This window comes from Hirundo rustica, chromosome 1 (assembly GCF_015227805.2).
Source record: "Hirundo rustica isolate bHirRus1 chromosome 1, bHirRus1.pri.v3, whole genome shotgun sequence".
NCBI lineage: Eukaryota > Metazoa > Chordata > Aves > Passeriformes > Hirundinidae > Hirundo > Hirundo rustica.
Genome location: NC_053450.1, coordinates 125,751,410 through 125,774,988, shown reverse-complemented (window position 1 = coordinate 125,774,988; position 23,579 = coordinate 125,751,410). Strand labels below are relative to the sequence as shown.

Genomic DNA, 23,579 nt, shown 5'->3' with positions numbered 1-23,579 from the left:
GGCTGATGTACACAGAATGCAGAAAGCTGTGTTTATGGAATCTCAGAATATCATTTCTTGGCCCACCATTCCCTACTGGACAAGCTTTGCCTTTTTTATTAGACACTTAGTCAAAAACATTTACTCTCTACATTTACATCAAGATCACACATATATTCTGAATATATTCTGAGTGTATCCTTGGCTCACTGCCCTTTGCTCTCTCTGTTCCTAGGCTATTTTCTTGTTGCATCTCATATGGCCACTTACCAAGACAAAAGTCAATAAAACACCCTTCCCACATGCCTTTGCAGCCATTTGTTTGGCTGAAAGCTCAAATCATTTTGGCTTCCAGACTCTTGGATAAAGGAGCCTAAATGTCTCTTACATTTGTCCCCACTTCAGTGAGGCTGAACCAACCAATCCTAACATTAACATCTTTGTATATTACAGAAATTCAGTATAGATGTACTAAGGGAAAAATATCTAAAGAAAATGTTTCTCATAAAAAATGTCATCAATAATGACATTGCCTCAGAAAATATTTCTATTTCAATGAAAGTGTATTATTTTTTCTACAGAAATAGTTCCATCAAATGATAGCTTTGCATCAAAATGAAAAGTAGGACCTAATCTTCCTTTCTTTACTCCTTTACCTATCCAAAAAGACAGACACCATTTGTTCACCACTTAATGCTCCAGAAAACCCTTGTATTTCCTGTTTCTCATTGGAATAGGGCATCTGTTTGTCTGAAGCTCTTTTTTTTTTTTTTTTTTTTTTTTTTTTTTCTCATAAGCAACTTCTGTACCTTTCAAACAGAAAAAAAAAAAAAAAAACAAAACACCCGTAGAAATGAAATTTAAGCATGACTATGGCTAGTAATGTACTACTTGTCACTAAACCCCTATTTCACTGTCCCTGTTCAAGAAATCAAGAAAAACCCTGTTATGGAAGACTGCTAAACAACATTACTGGAAACTACTGCAATCAATGAAACTTATGCACATATTCATCTATTCCAAATGGCTCACAGGATTTAACTTCCCTAAACTCTTGACTTCATCTTCCTTGTATCAGGGTCTATAAATACAGCTATTTTAAATGACCATTTCAATTTCTGCACTATTGTGTAGTTAAGCTTTGGACAGATGTATTTTAGTGTGTGTTAAGCAACATGTTATATTGCATTACCATTGTCTTGACACAAATGAAACTAATATGCAGACTACATATCACATCACATTATGGTTTCAAATACCAGAATACAATCTTACAAATCTCTTCATATAAATTCAAGAGCAAAACAGAAAAAAAATTCTTACAAATTTGTTTCCTTTTTCTCATTCCAACTGTCATTAAGAAACAGTCAATCTAAGTTTCCTGTTATTAAAAGTTTGTAAAATGAGAAATACGCCGTCAGCACATCCATGACAGTGAGTTAGTAATTAACGTGCAACTAAAAGATGCATCCAAAAGTATCCATACAATTCCAATTTCAAATTAATGAAGAAATAAATACTTAGCTGAAATGGCTTTGCTCTTGAGGGATGATACGGACAAAAATCAGGTTAAAAAGCAAACACACTTTTAATTAGGGTCTGGTTTTCTTTTTCTTTTGAAAGTGAGTTTTTACTCATCATTTTTTCTCAGTTTATCAGACTCTCAGTTCCCTATCATCAATCTCCTAAGCAGCTTCCTTGACTTCTGTCAGGGCCTGACCTCAGTCAGTGATGGGTGTCTCAGCACCTAATTTGACAAACTAGCTTCTACTGCCTTTGTGCATTTATACTGTAGAATACAAATCTTGGGACATTTCTAGTTTTATCAGTAAAGAGTTGTCCTGAATCTAAAGTGCTGGTGACTACAAACTCTGCCCTGATGCAAACTCAAAAATATTTGATTATTTAGACTTTGTCTTCCACCTTACTTAAAGTATCCCAACATCCTCTGGGACATCAACTTCAGACATCATGAGAAATTCTCACTCCATTTTCAGAGTAGCTTTTTGCTATTGATTTTCATTTTTGGCAGACTGTTGTGACCTTTACTTTTTTGTGAGGCTAGTTAAGTGAAGGTCTCACTTTCTCTTAGTCCAACATTTCTCCACTGCTCTTTTCATGAAACCTCAATGTTTTTCTTGTTCTTCAGAATTTGGCAACTACTATTTTTCAAGCCATCATGCAATAAGAAGTAAGTACCGCAGCAAGCTTCTTGATACACTGAAAAGGCTTATGTGCTTGTTTCCCCCAGTTAGTATTATTTTCTGATTGATTTTAGTGCCCCTCCTCACCATCTGCTTTTCTGTTTTTATTTTGTGTTTATTGTTTTAAATAGTGTTTACCATGCACAATGTGCCTAGCTGCAGGATAAACAGCTGCAGGGAGATAAATGGGAGTTCATCTGTCTCTTATGTCCCAACTCTGACACAGAATTTAAGAAAAAATGTCTAGTCATTCAGCAATCTAAAAATGCCTTCTTTTATCTCAAATTACATCTTATGTTTCTATTAGTGTCTCCTGGCACTTTAGCAACACAATTTTTTTTAGTTATCTGCTAGAGACTTTTTCTTCTTCCCCACAGTAAAAAGTGAAAAATTGGTCCCTTGATCTGCTTAGCAAGAAATCTGGAAACTCCAACTTGCACCTCTACTCTGACAATCTCCTGCAGCCAACATTTCCTTGCATGTCTGGGGCCATTAGGACTCACAGTATGAGAATACTCTGCATAGCTGCTGCACCTGCATTTCCCCTGGTATTTCCACAGGAGGTTTTGTTTGGCTTCTCTTGCACACTGTGCAAACTGATCAAAGGCCTCTAGTTGGATAAAAATGCATCTTGGATTTTACTCAAAGTGTAAAGCACTTTCGTTATCCCAGACCTTGCAGTCTGGTCTCTTGTACTTCAAAGATGATGGCTTATAATTGTCTCTATGCATTTCGTTGGCACCTGCTAAACATGAGTAACTGCAGCATTCACCCCTTCCATAACAAATGGGTGACTCCTCTAGGTAACTCAAGTGATTCACTATCTAATGTTTCCTCCAGATGGCAAAGTTACAAAGCCAGTTCTGTGATATGGCAGGGGGAAAGCTTATGTTCTCTTCCACAGCTGCCTTAGGATCAGATTACACCTGGGGATAGGAGCTGCATCGAATCCTGAGATCCTTACCCAGTTTTCATATTGTCATTATCAAGATAAACAGTGAGTTTAGTAGTTCCAAAAAGAAAAAAACAAAACAAAACAAAAACCAAAACAACAACAAAAAACCAGACAAAACAACAACAAACAAGTAAACCCACAAAACTTTTTAAAAAGAGAGAGAGAAAAAAATATGAATTAATGTGAGTATAAATATTAAGGTAAACCTTATCATATTAGCTAATGTATAGAATAGATTAGCTAGAAATTAAATTCTAGAGCCTATTATGTTTTTGCTCCCTTTAGTATAATGTATAATAATACTGAAAAAATAGTATTTCAAGTTATGTTTTCAAAATTTAATATAATCATTGATGTACATGAAGAAAACAGCATTTTTTCATAGAAAGACTAAGGCTGCAATTTTCAAAGGACAAAGTCTTTTGAAGCGGGAAAGCTAAGAAATTAGTTATCAGTTTTATGCAAACTTAATGTGGTTCCCTCTGTTGTCAGTGAAAAGAAACAGGTACTTCTCAAGCATAATTCATCCCATCAGTCATGCATGGAAGTTCCTGCCTCACTCCTCTGGCAGAAGAGATGAGCAGCTTAGTCAATCTGCTTATCAGCTACAGATATCAGGATGATTAGTCACCCTAGTTCAGAGCGATTTTCTGTGGAATTTTGATTATTATATTCCTTTGAAACTACCACTCAGCAGTCTTAAGATTTGTCACTGTTGCATAACAGTACTTTAAATGTCCCACATCTGATTTGATTTCTACATATTATGATTATTTTTGAACTATTATCTGCCATTTTCATAGTGATAATAATACTGAAATCTGAATTACTTAGCCTGTAAAGAGTAAGGAAATAACTGTTCCAGTATTTTAATGTCTTTTTTGATAAATTATGCTTATTGTTTCTTTTTTTCTTAATATATAGGAAACGTCTCTCAAAAACTCTTTTCCTTGTTGCCTTGTGGGGGACTTGGGGTAAGTAGATGTTTGTTTCTTCATATAAGGGATAGCACACAACATATATGTTCTCTGGTTAATTCTTTAGCACTATCAGTTCCAAGTCTTCAGAAGCTGATAAAAAATGTAGAGATGAAACATGAGCCATTATCACACAGTGTTTTCAAAGACATGGAAGACAGAGCATTACAAGAGGCATATGGAACAGTTAGGAACAAATTTTGTGCAAATGTGCCCATTTCTTGTTATCCCGCTTTGGGTTTTTTGCATGATCTCTTTTCTTGAGGAAAGTAACATGGGCACAATTGTTATAGCACAATGAGCTTTGGAGAAGCTGTTTTGTGAACTGTTGAAAAGTAAATATGGCTCCAACGTCTCTGAAAGACGAAACAGTAGCCAAAGCTAACATTTAGCATGAAAAGGGCTCGCTACCTGCTAGCCAATAACTTGGGTATTAAGATAATAAATTACGTGAGCATTTTCATGTCGTGTTTTGAAATGGATTCATCCTGAAAGACAAGCTTGTATTAGGACACAGTAAACAAAAATCTGCATAAAGAAATATGTCACAGCACTAGGTAAAAGAGTAAAGCTTAATTATTGAAAAACATGTAGAATTTCTATTGATACCAGTATCATGCTCCTATTAAATTGCAGTGAAGATAATGCCAGGGAGAAATGAGTTTTTGTCGCTGTAGGACACAAAAGAAAGATGAAAGTCTCCAAGTATTTCAGAAGACAAAGAGTCTAGAAAAGCTTTATTGTCTAGTTCTTACTACCCTTTATAAGGTGTTCCAATACAGACTAAACATGATTGGTGAATAGGAGCAACACCTCTCTAATCCCATTGGTTAAACCAGAGAAACAGCAAAACATCACCTGGAGAAAGATTGTTTTGGGAAAGGATAGTTGTTTGCCAAGATTGTTTTAAGAAGAGGCTTTCTCAAGAACTTTTCCCTTGGGAAACAGCACTGCTAGCAGGCTAAAATCCCTTCAGACTTAGAAATGTCAGGCCCACAAGTTTTCCCATAAATGAGTTTCACATAAAAGTATTTCACACTTTTGGTCCCATTGGATCCATTATTTACTGATGTCAATGTCAAAGTGAAATGATATTATTTTAGATATCAGTAGGCTGGATGGTTGATATGTATTTTACTTCCCTTTTACTGTTTGTCAGTGAATTCTCCAAGTATCTTCTCTGAAAAGCTTGAGCAGACATAAAATTGTAATCGCTGGAGGTCAACTTTCAGTGCAACCTTATATAGTTTAATTCACTTTTATTCTTCACAAAGGATAAATTCCATACCATACTAGTATGTCTATATGACAGAAGAAATACTCATTTTGTAAGGTTTTAACACACACACACACACAAAGAAAAAAATGCATTTTAACCTTCCCTATTTTTTAATTTTTGTGGATTTCTGAACTATGAGTTAAGGAAAAAAAAACATCTGGAAGTCCTAATCATTCTGGGTTCTTCACTTTGGGCTTAGCTTGGTGAAGATCCTAAAATTTGGAAGTTGGTGACTAGCAACTTGCCAATTTGGAAACCTGGGCATCATTTCTGTATGTGGTTCAGCTAACATGTAGACATGGTTCATTGACATGTAGACCTGTGTGTGCACGTGCACCTCTGTAAACTACTGTGTGCACACATGCACACGTACATGCATGCAGTGGTGTGTAAGGTAATTTTTCGCACTGCTGATGCAGAGAAAATTGAACAAAAAATTAATAAAGTTGAGAAAGAATGTTCAGGCTTCTGAGTAAAAGTTCTTGAAAAAAAATCTATTTGAGGGCCGTGGATAGTAAAATGGACTATAGCATTCTTTGAAAATTAAAGGATAGGATTTTTCTGTGAAACAGATTATTGTGATATTAAAAAATCATGATCAGAGATGTGCTTTGAAATCCTTCTACTAATGACAATATGTTCCATTCTAAAGCTAACACAGTTCAGAATTGCTCAGTACAACTTCATTTTTTAATGCATTTAAATTCATCTACACTTGTTTTTTTCCAGTCTGTTTCATTTATTTCTTATTTAAAGTCATGGAAATTGGATTAAAGAGCAAGTTGTAGTAATGGATCTTTTATTTATTTATTTTCTAGTTGATCTGCCTTTCTATATATTATTACTGTCAGGCTTGCTGTGGGGCTCTTTTAAAGGAATGGGTTATGACCTTTTTCAAGGTAAATAATCAGATTAGGAGCTTTCTTTCAGTGATATTTAGCTGTCAATTGGTTAAGATGAGCTCTGGTCAAGGGAGCTGCTTCAAACTACGTGGAAAGAAATTCTTAAGCTTACTTTCAGAAATGATGGTGGAAAGGAACAAGACTATTGCTACTTAGTAGCTTTCAACTTAAATGGAAAGTATAAAGCAGCAATAAATGTAAAACAGAAAGTGTAGTTCATGCAAAGATGTTCAGGAGGGATGGAAGAATTTTATCTTTTTTATGTTTGTTGTATAGTTTTTCCTCCTTGCTTGTATCATTACTTGTTTGCTACAGAATATAAGACAGTGTTAAGAAAAAAATTCCATTCTTGCAGGAGATTTTATGACTGCCTTTTGAATGAGGGTTTTCAGAGATCTTTGATCCTATTGTCTTCTAACCATACGGGGACCTTGCTGTAATTATGCAGCTCTATTAATAAATAGATCAGTGGTTAGACTACTCATGCAGGGGATGGGAAAGCTAGGCTCAGTTCTGTCCACTCCCAGGCTGGATTTAGTATCAAAGACCTCCTTTCTTAGTGGGTGTTGCTACCACACAAGAGATCAAATATTATTTCTGGTTGGGGATCCCCACATCATGCACTGATGTGGTGCCACTGTTGGAAAGAGCACTGGACAAGTAAGTCTTTATCCATAAGTAGGATAAAGCCCATCTACCTAAGGCTATGATCTACCTATTATATATAATTATAAATACTGCCATGTCCTAGTTCCAAGGCCCTGTTCCACAAGCAGCTTATAAATTTGATGTGAAAGAATCACTGAACAGAATGAAAACTACTCTTGGATCAAGGACTAGAAGCTAGGACTTCCTAAAGATCCATGATCACCTGATGGGCTTACATTGTTCACAAACAAAAGTCCAAGTAACCTCTGTAACCTGAATTCTACTCTACTATTGATTTTCTCATCTGTGTTCTAAAACTGCAGTCAAGACCAGGGATCCTCTTCTTTGGACATTACTTACAGTGAAAGAAAGTTTGCTTCAAGAATTTTGAAAAGCAAACAAGAGACAGTCTGTGTCCATAACTAGTATTTCCTGATCCTTTTCCATCACTAAATATTTTTTAGCAATGAAAAAAAAAAAAAAAAGTAAAACTACTGTTTACTCATTTTGTGACACTTCTCATCCATATGAATTTTCTTTTAAGTAGTGCTAGGGACTGATTATGTCAGTCATTGGCTTAGTATTTTATGCTTTCAGAAGAAATCAAATAAATTATTTAGTTTTATAAGGAACTATGTAAGTAGTAATTAACTCTCTCATCTAAGAGCAGAAATCCATTTCATCTGTACAGCTAAATTGAACAGATCTCATAAAGGGAGAAAAAAAATCGTCAAAACTATCATCCTAAATTTGCCCATAACAGGTTTTCTTTCAATGATGGTTAATATTTTATCAGAGGACTATCCAGGGTCAGGAGTATAAAATCCACTGAAGTATGGGAGCTCCCTCCTGCAATAATGCTTTTTATAGTTTTTTTTTTTTCCAAGCTTAACCTTGTTCCAGAACCAACTGTTGTTAAAGAATTCTAATACCGGGGGGATGAAATTCTTTGTGTTGGAGAGAGACTAGCAGCTCTATGGCCAGCAGTTTTAATAAAAAGAGATGGTTTCTTGCAGCTGGTCAGAGGTTTGGAATGTGAAAATTTTTCCAGGAGAGGTGGGTAGATTGCAGGTGAAATGGCCAAATGGGGAGAATAATCACAGATTACATTTTGGATCTGTGCATTGTCAGACAGTTCCACAATTTTTCATCTGTAAACAGCCGCTAGATTTATAACTGATCATTTGACCAATGTATCCATCTATTGCAATTCCTCTCCTGTTGCGCTGTGAAAATGACGATAAGAGAAGTAGAAATCTTCTTTTAATGAGAGTAAGCTTCATCTCCTTGTCTCAGTCTGTCAATAAAAATAGTGATTGTTTTCTTGCCTGTTTGACCTGCTGCTGTGTGAAGAAATCTTGAAGTCATTTCTCAGCCATATTTTTTTGTCTAGCTGATAGGCAAAAAACCCCACAAAGGCAAAGAAGAGCAGGCTTTTATGATAATGTCATCATCGGCTCCCAGCTTCAAACACTTCTGCGGCTTTTGAATTGTCATTTATAACTTGGAACTGAACCGACCCATAATTCCCTTGATGCATTTAGAGAAATTGATAACAGACTGCTTCTTTTATGGCTCAGAGGAGGCAACTCCCATCACATCACTATTGGCAGTCAATATTATTTTCTGACATGGTTGTAAAAGTATAAAGGGGCTTATGGCATTTGTTTAGATGAGGAATGGGCTCTCAAGCTGTGCTGGGGTTTATGGGTCCAGATTACTGAGAAGCAAAGGGAATATGATGTTTGCAAACAGGATATGATTTTATTTAAGTTTGGGTTTCATACGTTGTTCCCTGGGGATTGTCCTGCAGACAGAAGAGAATTTCACTTTTATCATATGAAATTGGGCAGTTATCCAATCCCCCCTGCTCTCCCCCCATCCTCCCCACCAAAGACACTGCTTCAAACCTGTAACACGTAAAGTCAGAACTTTAAATTGCAAGAAGAGGAGAACGCTGGGGGAGAACGCTGTCATGCAAAAAAATCAGACTTCAGAAGAATTAATGTTTAGTGAGCTGAACAGAGTGGCTCTCGGGCTAAATATCAAGCCATCTGAATGGCTAAGTATGGCTTCTACATATTATGGAATGTCCATTGCATTTCCTCTAATTTTGCTGTTACAGCAGTAAAACAGAGGTGATATCTTCTGCTGGGATAAACTGGTCTTGTTTTGAGAACAGAAATGTAACTTGGATCTTTCATATCAGAAAACAATTTGGCCTGTAATTACCAAGGGAAAACATTTACAGCAATAAAATCTCTCAACATATTTACAAAACTTAAAAAACATTCTTATTTTTGAAATGTTAGATTCCTTCCTGCCATTCCTTGCTGTGGCAGCTGAGAGTGCTACTTTTTGTCTTGACCACACAGGAAGAAAAGCAATAAGAAAGGCAAGATTTTACTAGTACTCAAGTTTAGTAAGTCATCCAGGAAACAAACTGGTTTTTGCTGCTTCTCATTCTTCCCTTGATCTTCTGCTCTGTGCCCAGGAAGAATTTTCAGCCTTTATGTATTATGACTCTTCATTCCTCTTATTTCTGCAAGAGCTAATGGTAACAAACTCATTCCATTACCATGGTACAACAGTGTAAAACAGTGTAAAAATCAAGAAAATATTGGCAGTGGCATTGCATTGCCTTCTTGTAGCAAGTTTATTATGCTTAGTTATCTCTCCTTATACCTGTACACAGAAGTGTCTGTAAAGAAATTAAAATGCCTAATGCTTGGGCACCCAATGAACCATCACCTCCATACAGATGTTAGAATTAAGTTGTGCCTTTCCCCTATATTCCAGCCTATATATTCCAGAATTCCAGTACCACAATAGGTATAGTCCTCTCAACAAAAAGTATGTCTATTTCCTAATTTTGGGAAAGCAATCTGTAATTCCTAGAAGTTCATCTACTCATCTATTGCATCTTCCATTGTAAAATCATTAATATACCATGCTGCCAATATATTCACCTATTACATTAAATTACTTACTTGCCTCATTAACTTACTGAAATCTGCCAGTTACAACATTTTGGAGCACACTGCAGAAGGCTCCTAGGAATGAAGGACTTAACCTCCTAAGACTGTCAGCTACACCACCCCAAAAGAAATACCAAGACTTGATCAAAACAACAGGCACATTATAATTTAATTGACATATTTTGCAGACTATTTATGACTCACAGTTACCCAGTGTTGATTGTGATATCTTCTGCAGAGGTCAACAAAATGTGTGATCAATAAGGCCACCCTGGTACCACCTCAAGGCAATTTAAGGCCACTGGAGATGGAACCAGAGCCAGAGCTGGAAGTCTGTCGAAAGAAAAAAACAGTGAATTAAAATTAAATCTGCACATTTAATTAACTTGTTGTTCAGAACAACAGCTCTCTGAAGATTCCCTTGGCCAGCTTTATGTACTGGCACTAGAAAGCCACATGCATCACTAGAGAAAGGGTCATTCTATCTAAGATCAGAACTGACTGAAGGTGCTTGATTTCCTTTACTGAGAATTGAAACAACTAAGTTTCAAATTTTAGGCACATTTATTTTATTTAAAAAAACAAACAACCAAACAAACAAAACAAAACAAAACAAAAAAAACCAAACAAACAAAAAAAAAAAACAACAAAAAAAAAAAAAACAAAAAAATAAAAACAAAAACAAAAACAAAAAACCAACCCAAGTGTGATAAGGTGAATATTGATGATCATAGCTGGAAACAGCCAGACTTCCTTTACCGAGGTACACAGACTTAATCTCTTTTTCTGGGAAGTGCATCAGTGTCTCCTGGGCAGGGAGGGAAAGCCACATTTAGCATATTAACACCATAGCCACAAACAAACAAAAAACAAACAAAAACAATCAATCAAACAAACAAACAAACAAATTATTCACATTACAGGGCAGATATTTTGTCCCATTCGTGTTCTCTCATGGTACTGAGGTTGCCCTGTGCCACCTACCACAGAACTTGATGTTTTGGTGAGAGGTAAAACTGTTTAGCTGGGAGACATAGCTCCTTCTTATTGCTGCAGGCACAATACAATGTTCTAGAATAGTCCCAGACTGCTTTTACTTGCAACAAGCAAGGATAGAAAGCTCAGGTGTGGTAATCTGACAACTCATCAAAATACACGACTGGGTCCCTTAGACAATTTTTTCCCACATTTTTAACAAAGAACTGTTTCCCCTTGCTACTCATCCAGATTAAATTTTTAAACAAAGATTCAGTGTATGGAACATAGAAAATGATTGTGAAGTTAATGAAGTATTATAAAGCCAAATCTTTAAAGGTCTTACCTAATTTTCTGCGTTTTCTAGAAATTATTGTGTTGCCAAACGCAAACATTATGCAAAGAAGCTTCTTATTTGCCAGAATAGGAAACATTGAGATAGATAGATAGATAGATAGATAGATAGATAGATAGATAGATAGATAGATAGATAGATGGATAGATATGCACAGGTATGTTAAATGTAAATAGTGGAATAGTACCGTATCCAATCTACTACTACTATTCACTCTTTACAGACTTAATCAGATATGCACATATGGTTTTGATTCTGTAATTAAAGAAGAATTCACATTTGCATATTTAAAAACATATCATGCGCTTATTGACAGAATTTAACCCCTGGATGGACAGAAGAGCTCTCTGAAGAGTAAATGTTCTTGTGTTTATCTGAATAAACACCAGGTTCTAGTGTTGTACCATAGTGGTCTCTAACATAAAGATCATCTATAATCAGGCAGAAAGCTGAAATGTTATGTTTTAATAAAAATGTGTTCAGCAGTAAATGATGAAACTTTTCAAAAATAAGGCTTGAATATTGCACAAGAAAGTTGCATTTTCTGAAACTGTATGCATTACAACCAACTATACATCGTATCTCCTTGTCTACAAACTCCTGGAAACTGCAAGATCAAACGTAAGAAGGCAGTTGCACAAGCATTTTCACACACTAATCCATTTAATACTAAAACAAATGTCAAGTTAAATTAATAGAGTACTTAGGGCTAGGCCTGAAAGTGCAGTAACATTTTTTACAAGCATCTGGTGATATACACCACATATCTGAGACTTGAACCTGGGCCTAAGTGTTTTATTTATGAGTTTTTTCTAAAAACAAGTTCTAATCCACATCTAATCCTTGCTATCCTCCCTCCATCCCCCCTACCAATGATCCACACATCTCTGTTTCACTAAGGTTTTGAGGTCCTTTACGGTGTCTAATATATGCTTTATGAGACCTTGAGATTTTGGATGTCTGTCATAAAAATTAGTTTAAGAGAGAAACCAAATAAAACTATTTATTTTTGAGATATTATTGTATTCAGGCTTCAGCTTGACTTAGCCTGATTTTTTTTCTGCTTCTCATTTTGCATACAAAGCTATTTCTTTTCCAATACAGACCTAATATATTTAATCAGTTTTTTACAAACTTTAAGATAATTTCATGTTTACTGAGGCAACGCTGCATTTAAATCAGGATATGACTACTAACATCAGTAACTCTGCTATGCATGCAATAAAATTGCTAAAAATTTGCTTTGATTCCCTTTTCATGTTCCTTCACTACTGGCAGGTAAAACTTGAGAGATGTTGAGTATTCTACATACAACTGGTTTGTGTATTGCCCAGATCCCTTGTTCTTTTGGAAAGCCTGGAAGAAGGCTTTTGGGGTCAGAATTAACAGCCTTTAAGTCCTTTTCTATAAATATTATTACTGATAAATTCTCCTACTGGAATTATTCAAACACAGAAATCAATGCAAGACTAAGGGAATTCCATGGCTTTTGTTTAAGCAATGATTTGTGATGGTCCTTTGAACTATTCATCCTGCTGGAGCCTAAAGACCACATGCCCTTCACAAATTATTTGTAAATCACACTGGTAGGCAAAAAAAAATGCAAAGTGGATATTCTGGGTACTCCTTATGTTAGGCATTTTAGATCAAAACAGCTGGAAATGCCTTTGACAGAAAAAAAATCTTTGATACAGCTGCAACAGCACTAAAAATAAAGGAAGCTCACTGTACATATTTTCCTAAAGTAGTACACTTTTACACGCTTCCTGTATCTGGAATTTATGGAAAAGACGTCAGCCATGCAAACCTTTTCTCCTTTGTTCCTTAACGAGTGACATGGCTGACAGGCCATTCATTAGAAGTTATTCCTTGGAGATGATGTGCACACCTTCGCTTCTTTAGTCATGGTGAGATGAAACAGCAGCTGAGAAGCACGTTGAGGACCTTTTGCTTCCTAGTGGAAATCACAGAGGTGATGAATGATCACCAGGACATCTGTAAGAGTGGGAGGTGAGAGCTGTGAGCATGACACCTGGGAAGCTGCACTGCTCATGGTCAGGAGAAAAATATTACAAACTTATGTGGTAGCATTAGCTGGCACCAACTGTCTCTAAGAATGACAGGCTCCTTGCTGGATGTGATACCAAAATGCCACACAATTTTTAGAGATTGAAACACTTCAGAAAAACATTCCTGCTTTCACACCAGTATATAAAACAAACAAACAAACAAACAAACAAAAAAACAACAACCAGTGATGGAAACATGTAAGTTTCATGATGAAAACATGTAACATGGAAACATTGTGTAAGTGAAAGAGTGTGAAACTCTGAATGCTTTTAAAGTTAAAACACAAGAATTTGCTCTGAAATATCTAAGTTTTATTAAATTTCTCTATCACTGAGGAAGTCAGTACTCTCCAGTATTATTTATCACAGATTCTTAATCAGTTTGCTTACTGCATATAGGTACACTATTGTGAGCTAAGATTTCATTTACTTCTCAGTATTATAACCACTTATATCAAAAGACAGAATTTTTTAACATAGTTGTTTTTCTAGATTTGTGTTGAAATGTATCCATTTGAAATGCATACTTAACTGACTTCCATCCAAGAACAGTTGAGCCTAATCTCTATTCTTTAAAGAAAGGGTAAAGAATCCTTTCAAACTACTTCAAACTACTAGTAAAGAACTTCTTGTTGTCCAGAATATTGGACACACAGAGTACAATGACTGCTACCCAAGGAGCATCACAGGTCAGAGTTTTCACTAACAACTAGATGACAGACTGCATTTTTGACCTGTTGTCAGAAAATTAGTATCTGGTTTTGATTTTAATGATGGCAACAATTGTGCAGAGAATCCAGAACAAGATGAGAAATTCAGTGTATTTTGAATTCCTCTTAGGAGTAAAATCAGAATTCCACTGCAGAAAATTAATTTAGATTAAATTACAAATTGTGTCCTTGTGGGTGGGAGGAGGAGTGGGAAAGTTCTACAGTGTTCCGAATTCACCCCAAAGCAGTAGCTTGAGTTCTCTTTTATATTTTCATATAGTAATCAGTGGGGATGTATTCAAGGTAACTTCAGAGTTTACAATAATTTAGGAAAGATAAATAACTCGCACAGATGAATACATCATGCAGAGTGTAAAAAACTGGAAGGTTTGTCAGATTGTGAGCAGAATCTCTGGTTATCAGAGCTGTGATACAATGACCACTTGGCATACCCCAGGAGATTTCTGGAAAAAAGAGGACTGAAATAGAAGATGAGGAGTGAAGAGGCATTGTATCTGGGAAGGACAGGTAAAACAAAAAGCAGTTATTATCTCAGAAATGCTTTAGCATTATTAATCACACTCTTTTTTTGCCCCCCCGAGGTAGGTTCCAGATAAATTTAAATAGCAGGATTTCAGAAAGATCTTTATGTAAGGAATCTCTCCCTCGGGTATATTGCCATATCTCTCCTCACCATTTTCACATATGCCACAACCTGAGCATAGCATAAGGAGCTGGTAACTTTCAAACTTTACAGTCAATCTTCCTTAAAATGAAATTTTCTGGCCCAAAAGGGTACAAGCTTTCTGTCTGTTGAAGCATCTCTGCTATAAGGTTTATTTCTTAGTTTGTTGTGAGTATGCTTAAAGTCTACATTTTAAAAGTGGTGTTATCATACAGATATTTCTTACAGGAAGCATTCATATCAAGGTTTTTTGTAGTGCAAATCAGAGAATTTCTAGACATGGGGCTTGAAATATTAATTCATTCAGTCAGGAGAAGTTACCTACATTTCTTTTCACTTAAGTCATTCCCTTCCTCTTTAATGCCTCCACATCCACTTCAGGGACAGGTAGCTTAATTTCTATCATCTGTAGCTTTGCAGAGTATTAGCTTTGCTACACATGCCAATGATTGAGCTATGCTAGATGTGCTTGAAAAAGCCTGCAACCTACAGTGCTCATTCAGGAAACCGGGAGTGAAGTAAATCCATATGTGTGTTAGAAAGTCAGTGTTCAGATAGGGCTCGTGTTCTTTGGCTCTTGGTGCTATTGTGCACAATTCTTCTTTGAAGAACTGTAGCAGTGATAGGATTTTTGATAACAAAACGTGGAGTATGTTCGTAGTTGAACACTGACATTTCAATGCTTTTAAAAATGGGGTTTTTTTCATTTGGTTCAATTCAGAACATTCTCCTATCCTGACAATTTTTAGAGGACTCCTAAATAGAAGTAAACAAAAAAATAAATAAAATAAACAAAAACCAAAATAAAACAAAATAAACAAAAAAGAGCTAAGATTCTGAGTGAGAATTCAGCTACAAATGCTGTATTTTCTGAAAATTTTGTTTAGCATTGTCTGAAAAACAATCCTAATCCAGACAGCTTTTTCACTGAATTCTTTGGCTGCTCCAAAGCACTTGAACAAAAATATCCTCTTATAAAATTCCACCTGACTTCATCACAGTCTGTGATTCAGAAAGCATCACATTTGTCACAAATTCATGCATAGTCAGCACATAGATGGGCTGTCAGATATATGTGATATATACATGCACTAGAACTAGAAACCACAGTGTCTAATCCTATTCCCTTTACTTGTATAAAATCCAACCAGTTCATCTCGCAGGAATATAGAAAAACATATCAGTAGGACTTTGGAGCTTCATTTCATATACAGCCTGACAACTGGGCCAACTAGTAGCTGTATTTTTAATGGGTTTGCCATTTATACCACTCTATTTCAACAGCAATTTACAAAGTAAACACTGAGTAACACTAAAAGAAAATCTCTGTTTAAACACCTGAAATATTTAGGGAAATACATAGAGTTAATAGAGATATAAAATGGAGTGAGATGGCATTTTCTAGCTGTTACAGCTAAAGCATTGCCTGTATGATGCAAGTTCTTCTAGGCTGTTCTTCATGAGATGTTCCTCAGAAATTCAGTCTTAATTTTGCAAGAATATTAAGTAACATTTGACACCTAACTTTGTAATACTGTGCCTTTTCAGGGTAAACACTATATATTTACGTTACTTTTCTTGTATAGTAACTGTCCATTAAAGTATGCAGCTTTAGTTGGCTACCCCTAGTTTTAAGACTTTACCACTCCTTACATGTACCATGCCCAAGAGATTAGCTAAAATATCCTGAATTTCCTGTGTTCATTTAGGTGGTCATTTTTGAAAAATTTCTCAGGAAACACTGTTCTGTTTCCTGATTGCCCATTTTTTCTACCAGTCCAGGTAAATTAAGGTAACAGTCATTCAAGTGGTCTGAGAAATTTTTCAGTGGAAGATACTTGGTCTTACTGTCCCAGTTCAGTCTCCTCACACTCAGCTGAAAGCAGAAAATGATAAATGCTGTATCTTGGCCAATGCTCAGCATTCAGCGGATGGAGAGACTGCAGTTTCATGTGTCAGAGCAGACAACTGTCTTAAGGGTGGGTACTCTCAAGCTGTGGTTACAATTTTAACTTAATCAGCCTTCCTGGAAATGAATCATAGTCCCTTTGAGGATGCAGGTTGCTCCTGGTGTATGGAGCAGCTGCCATTGAATCATTTTCATCAGCCACTCCTTCACGTTAACCTTAATTTGCTGGCCATAAAAATGGTAAGAAAGTACTCCCTCCCAGCCCTCTTGCTGATTTCTTTATTTAAAATACTGCACAGTATTTTTCAAACTTTATTATGGTTTGATTAAATTGATTTAACCACTGACCTCTACTTATTTATTTCCCGATTAGCTTTAAAAATGAAATTTGATTCACAGTTCCTTTAAAGCAATAGAGAGATAACTTGAAGGTCTACCTAATGTTACTTATGTCATTATTTTTTCACAACTTGGTTTCCTTCTTATTTCTTTTTCCCTGTTGATCAGTGTGCATCTTTCCTAAACTTTCTTTAAATTTCAAGCTATCAATCTACAAAGCAAGTATAATATATTATCCCATACCAGCAAATGATGCTTAATTGTGTTTGTACAACATTTTGAATTTCTCAGATGACACAGTGTGCTGTCACTACTGTTATTCTAAACTTTGCGAGAAAAATCCAGTTTAGTTATTCAGATCTACTGCAAATACAAACTATTTTCATTAGTTCTGCTGCATGAACACAAAACTGATCAAAATGATAGAAAAATCAGGTCCAGGATACTGAAAAATAAGATCATTTTAGTAGCTTGAAATATAATATTATTGTAACAGTAATGGCAAATACATTTGACAGGTGTAGAGAAGATCAAGCTTAGATCAAGCTTCTTTCTGTTTCAAATGACTAATCAGAGAAATTCCTCAGAACTTCCAGAGTCAAATAGCAGTTGCATCCATTTTCAATTACTTGATTTCTTTCAATTCTTTCCTTCCTTTTTTTTTTTTTTAGGGAATTAGGAACAGAAGCTTCTGGTTCAAACTGAAAACATGTTTCAGTGTGCTTGGAAGTCATCCAAAAAGCATCTGCCACAGTATTTTGTCTATTTCTAAACGTTTTTCTTTTCATGATAAATTTGTACGGTATGCGACAATTAAATGCACTTCCCATGGAGCATCGAGGAAGTCTGGCTGTCTCTTTGGATAACTTTCTCAGACTATTTAACACCAACTTGTCTGCTTTACATAATAGATAATAAATATATAGGGATATACAACATTTCACCTATATGTTTTGGTATGTTTCTTCAAATAAATACTTATTAGAAATAGATTCAAAAAGTAATGTTTTAGCACACTGATAGGAGCTGTAGAGCAGTGCTGCTTAGCCACCTTTATAGCATATTCTTTAAAATGTAATGTTTTACATGTCACACTTTCTCATTTAGAAGGTGCAGAAGATACCTTCCTCTGCTTTTAAACCCCTCATTCATCTGTTACAAAATAAAGCCTTCCAGCCAAAACTTATCAGCTCATCACAACTGGAGATACAGCAAGAGTCTTGCTTTATGTCATTCCATTTTCTGTCTATGGCAAGAGTGACTGCTGAAATTATTCAAAACAATTATTTGTTCCAATTTCAGTCACTTACAAACAACTGCCCGGGAAAGAAAAACGAGGGGTTACTACTCTGTTTTGCCCTTAAGAAAGGGCCACTGATACGCCATTGATGAGCTTTGGTGGCACGGGCTGCCCGTGCCTCTGCTGGGGCGGCTGATCCCCGCGGACATTCCCCACGGACATTCCCCACGGACATTCCCGATGGTGCCGGCGCTGGCAGGTCCCCGTCACCTCGCCAGCCGGCTCGAGGAGCGTCTGGCGAGCAGGCCCGGCCCGGCCGATGTAACACTGTTTGTAATGAGAAATCTAAACAGGGAATGGCAGCGAGGCATGACAGGAATGTGTTTCCATTGGAGAAGCCCGTGCAGAGAAAAAGCATAAGCAAAGCCATGTCCAGAAGGCCTTTCAGCTGGCCGGCACGGAAGACTGATGTTATTGTACACGGGCTGTCACGCTGCCAGCCCTCCCTCACGGGTTTGTTTTCTCTCATGCTCTCCCTCTCCCTCTCCCTCTCCCCTCTCCGCCGCCTTCCTCCCGGGGCCGGCTGTTTGCTCAGGTGGACAGTGACACCGTTTGGAACGAGCTGCACTCGGCCGGGGCGGCACGCATGGCGGTGGGCTGTGTCATCGAGCTGGCGGCCCGCGTGGCCTCCCGGGAGCTGAAGGTGAGGTCCGGGCCGCGCCGTGGGTGGGAGCGCCGGGCGGGCCGGGAGCGCGGGGGGCTCAAGGGCGGCGTTGTTCCAGCCAGCGCTCGGCTCCGGGGAGGGCGGCGGGGCCGGAGCCGGGAGCGCGTCCGCCGAGGTGCGGCAGTGCGGGAGCTGCAGCGGCCGTGGGGAGTGCCAGCGCGGAGGTGCCGCGGCCCGAGGTGAAGTTAGGCCTCATCTCCGACCGGTGGCTGCGGCACTCCCTTTGAAGTCAAGTTTTAATTCCTTTTTTTTAAAAAAAAAACAAAAACAACAACAAAAAAAAAAAACCACCAAACAAAACACGGTTGTTTAGTCACGTGCGTAATGTCAGGCTACCACCCAGCGAGACGGGAGGCGGCTGCCGGGGCGAGAGGGCGCGGCTGGCGAGGACGGCGATGGGCAGGCGGTGCCCGGCTGCCGACCCGCCCGTGCCCCTGCTGCCGCCGGGCCCCTTGCCGCTCCCATCTCCGTGCCGCGGGATCTGCAAGGCATGATCTACGAAACCCAAATTATCCCCAGTCTAAACAGTTTATAAAAGCTCCAGACCTGACAGACTTTGACATTTTATTTGGTATTTTAACGGCCCTATTTGAAGGTACACCATATGCAGCCGGAGTGCAGGCTTGCCCCAATAAACATTGTTGGAGCTAACATGTCTCCTTAATGAAACTGTTTATTCGCTTTCCAGTCCACGTACTAATGGATTCAGTCCTATTGCCAGAATCAAGATGGAAATAAATATTTTTAAATTAACACTGCACTATGTTTTTTAAAATCCCAAAATCTGTTTGAACTGGAGAATTTTCTTCCTGTACATTTCTCTTATTTCAATCAAAATATGTTAGCTACCTGTTTGGGAATGAGTACCTATACTTACGTATATATGTAGATCGATATAGAATATATCAGTGTATGAATGAGAGCATAGTCAGGTGAAAAGCAGTACTATACCTGTGACATAATAAAATGCAGTTACTAAACTTTTATGTTCAGATGTTGAAATCATTAGCCAGGTGCCACACAAAACTTACAAATTTTGAAATCTCAGCTCAAGGACAGGGTGCATTATATGGGATCCTGTTGTGTATTCTTTCTGATGAGTTCTTCATCCTCTTTAAGATTTTTTGGGCATAGTTAAATATGTAACTCACTGTGCATTTTTCCACACAGGAATAATGAAAGTGAAGAAGGATTTGGTATCTAGTTCTTATCTTTAGCAACTGTAGGACACATACCAGTGTCAAAGTCAGTTTAAAAGCAAGTTTTCATAAGATTAGTGAGATATGTCCTGTGTGCACTTGACTTGAGCAGGCTCCGCTGCACAGTCTTTACCACTTACCTCTGTGCATTTGTGGTGTGTCTCACACAGTGTGACTGCTTTCACTTATTTAAGTGAACGATAGCTGGAAAGACTCAGCAGCCATTGTGAGACTTCTCTTGCTACTGCTGTTGCAGGAGTCTGTAAACAAATGTTTTATATTTAGTACTAGGTATTTGATAGTTAGAACTAGGTTGTAGTTTAGTGTAACATTATTGTTGATCCTAATAGATCTTTTTCTACAATGCAGAGAATTGAACCAGTCTCATGCAACTTGCGAGCTGAGACATAGGAAAGACAATTTTTCAATAGATACGCCCAGTAGTTGGTTTAAACCAAATCATCAGAAAAACAGAAATGGAAGGGATTTGCTGTGAAAGAGAATTGTGAATATTCCATAGGTGTTTATCTAACCTGCTCCTAGACTTCCAGAATGAAGCCCAGTGATTTACATGCCACTATGGCATCTGTATGAACTATTAATCTGCATGTGGTATTTTTCATTTAAGGTTATTAATGCCTGTCTGTCAGTAGGAAAGCATGTTAGCAGAAGTTCTGTAAATACAACAGTACTGACATTAGCTATTTTGGCACAGTCATCCTGTGTTTGCTTTATCACTGCATCCATTCAAACCCAAGGTTTGCTAGCAAGTTGCTGTCAATACAGTCATATCATAAATTGCACTGGGGGGTTTTTGCAGTGTTTTCTGGAGTTCTTTACAATCTCCATATGATTTTAGACCCATAAATCTGTATGTTCCAGTCTACCTTTATGCCGTTACATGTTCCTTTTCCATCTTCCTGACATTTTATCCATAGAAAAATGAGTTGATCAGCTGTTTCTGTTAGGGAAAAATACCAATTTTGTCGTGTACTTGTGAAAATCTATGGGGAAGAAGATGAAGTTGAACACTTTCATGTGCATTTATTGAGCGAATATGCATGTGAAGCAGTCGTTTGGGGCTTGTACTGTGAGCACTGAGTGGGTGGATTAAGCTCTGATGGGAATCTGGAATGATCTGCTACAGCCTCAGAATTTCTGGATGACAAAAAAAAGCATCTTCCAAGAATTGCATGCAAGCTATAACAGCTCTACAACACATTAGCAGCAAGATGAGCACAGTAGAGAAGCACACCATAGTGGTTGCCTGGATGTTAACCACTGTGGATTGCTATCAGATGGTGTACTGTCGCTTTGGTGCCAATTCAATCAATTAAAAGCCCAAATCTTTAACAAAAGTGCAAGGCTAGAGTGTGGAAACAATTATCACATGCCCTGTATGGATGAGGATCTGATATAAAAGGTTCATTTCTGGAAGGACAGGACATTTCAATGTCTATGCTTATTCCATAGTCTCTACTGATATTGCTTGCTGTGGCACAAAGTGATAGTAGTAGGATGGAGCTATAGGTACATGTTGCTAAGAAAATAGATGAGACTGCAAAATACACCATGAAAGTTTGCAGAACCATTGGGAGATCCATTACAAAGCTGGGCATGAGTCAAACTCATGTACAAGGCAAAAAATTCTGAATTTCCTGAGATTATCAGTCCCATTGCACACAAGTCACATTGAGAAGGGCAAGATGTTGTTCATCTGATTTGGACAGTGTTCAAAAACAGACAAGGAATTAAGAGGAATTGTCTTTGTTGTAGTTCAAACCTCTTGTGAGACATCAGATTTCTTTGATCTCCTTGATCACTGAGAAAAACATCAGTATGGCAGTATTAAGGATGTAAAACAATACCCACAATAGTAATTAACAGTGGTGGGTTCTTTTTTTGGGAGGGAGGGGTTGGTGTGGGTTTTTGGGGGGTGGTTTTGTTGTTTGTTCTTGAGGGGGGATTGCCTGTTTTTTGTTGGGTTTTTAAGTTAAGACAAAATGTCACTTCTCTGGGGAGTCTTAATCTGGATTTTTTAAATTTAATTATATACAGTTGTTAAAATTAAGCATTTTGTGGTCTGCTTAATAATATAATGAACAGTCATTAATATCCATTTGATACATTTTTGAGGTAGTATTTAATAGAGAATAAAAAAATCACACCACTGCAATTAATAGTACTGCAAATTTGATGTTATACTGAGTCAAATGCTATGCTTTTTTTTTTCATAAATTTATTTACATGTCTAATGAATGTGTTCTGGCAATATCGCAGTAGGAGATAAGCCTAATTACTGCATGAAGGCCACCTTTTTTTGAGCTCTTTATGATTAGGAAAGCTGCTGATCCACAGTGAGGTATTTATGTTATGTGGAATCAGAGCCACACCTCTTCTGTCTGTCTATTTTTATGTACCTATGCTTGGTCATTTCTCATTTCCCAAACAGATTTATATAAAAAGCTCCTAATAGTGTGCTGCCTGACTACATATTTTTAGAGAGGGGGAGACTATGTGAATGTGGGTGAATAAAATTCCACCACAGTACTTAGCTATATCCAATAAATAATTTTATCAGATAAAAGAAGTCCTATGATTTATTCCTTAGTGCTTTTGGAAAAAATAGAGGTAGTGCCCAGCATATGATTTCTTGCATGCAGTGTAACTCATGAGCCTGGAAATCATTGTCTCTAGCCTCTACTTAGTGACCATCCTTCAGAAAGAGGACCCAGAAAGACACAGAGAGAGAGAGAGAGAGAGCATTTCTTTCCTGGAAGTGTCTCCTAAGGCTCTCATTGCTCTCAATCATTGCCACGGGATGTGGCACTGTCCTGCTCTCCCTTCTCCCAGCCCAGTGCTTCCCTTTCATTCATGCTTCCCTTGAAATGCTCAGCTCAGTTCACCTCCCCTCCCTGCTGTTCTGTTACTTCACTCAGAGGCAGCAATGCACCAGGAGACTCTTCTCTTGCCTCTGCATCTGTCCTACACAGCAGGCACATCCCTCCTGCTGCCCACCTGGACAAGTACAGAGCTTGTACAAACCCCACATTAGACCAGTCTTGGAGAAAAATGAGGAGAGTTTCTGCATCTGTGGTCTTTTGAGTTTCAGATTCCATTTGTAATGGTCAGAACTTGCAAAGAGTCTTATCTTTAGGATTTTGCTTGCAAAATCTTTGTTTTTATTTTTCCTGAAAGAGTTTAGGTTGCTGATATTTTCATTTTGTTAGCCAAATTATTCATGTTGATGCTCCCATCTCTTTTGTTGCCATATATTGAGTGTTTATGAAATGGTTAAAACTACAATTAAAAAGCTGGAGTTCAGTTCAGTTAGGTTAGTATGATAATTTTGCAGTAATCATATTTCACTGAATAATGTCCTCCAAAATGTTGTTTGTTCTTGTAACAGTTGTTTTATTGCATGTCATTTTGCAAATATTAAATGTGTCTTA

At 37.4% G+C, this 23,579-nt stretch overlaps 1 protein-coding gene across 16 annotated transcripts in view; it reads left to right on the top strand.

The window, feature by feature from the left end:
- The window catches only part of HDAC9 (histone deacetylase 9), a 466,388-nt gene that overhangs the window by 327,517 nt on the left and 115,292 nt on the right, over nt 1-23,579 (top strand). For 15 of the 16 annotated variants that reach the window (XM_040083672.2, XM_040084440.2, XM_040084792.2 and 12 more), the window contains 2 exons: nt 4,063-4,112; nt 18,800-18,907. In XM_040083672.2, coding sequence (XP_039939606.1) covers nt 4,063-4,112; nt 18,800-18,907 — 158 coding nt within the window. The remainder of the gene's footprint in view (nt 1-4,062; nt 4,113-18,799; nt 18,908-23,579) is intronic. The other variant, XM_040084872.2, reaches the window with a different exon arrangement.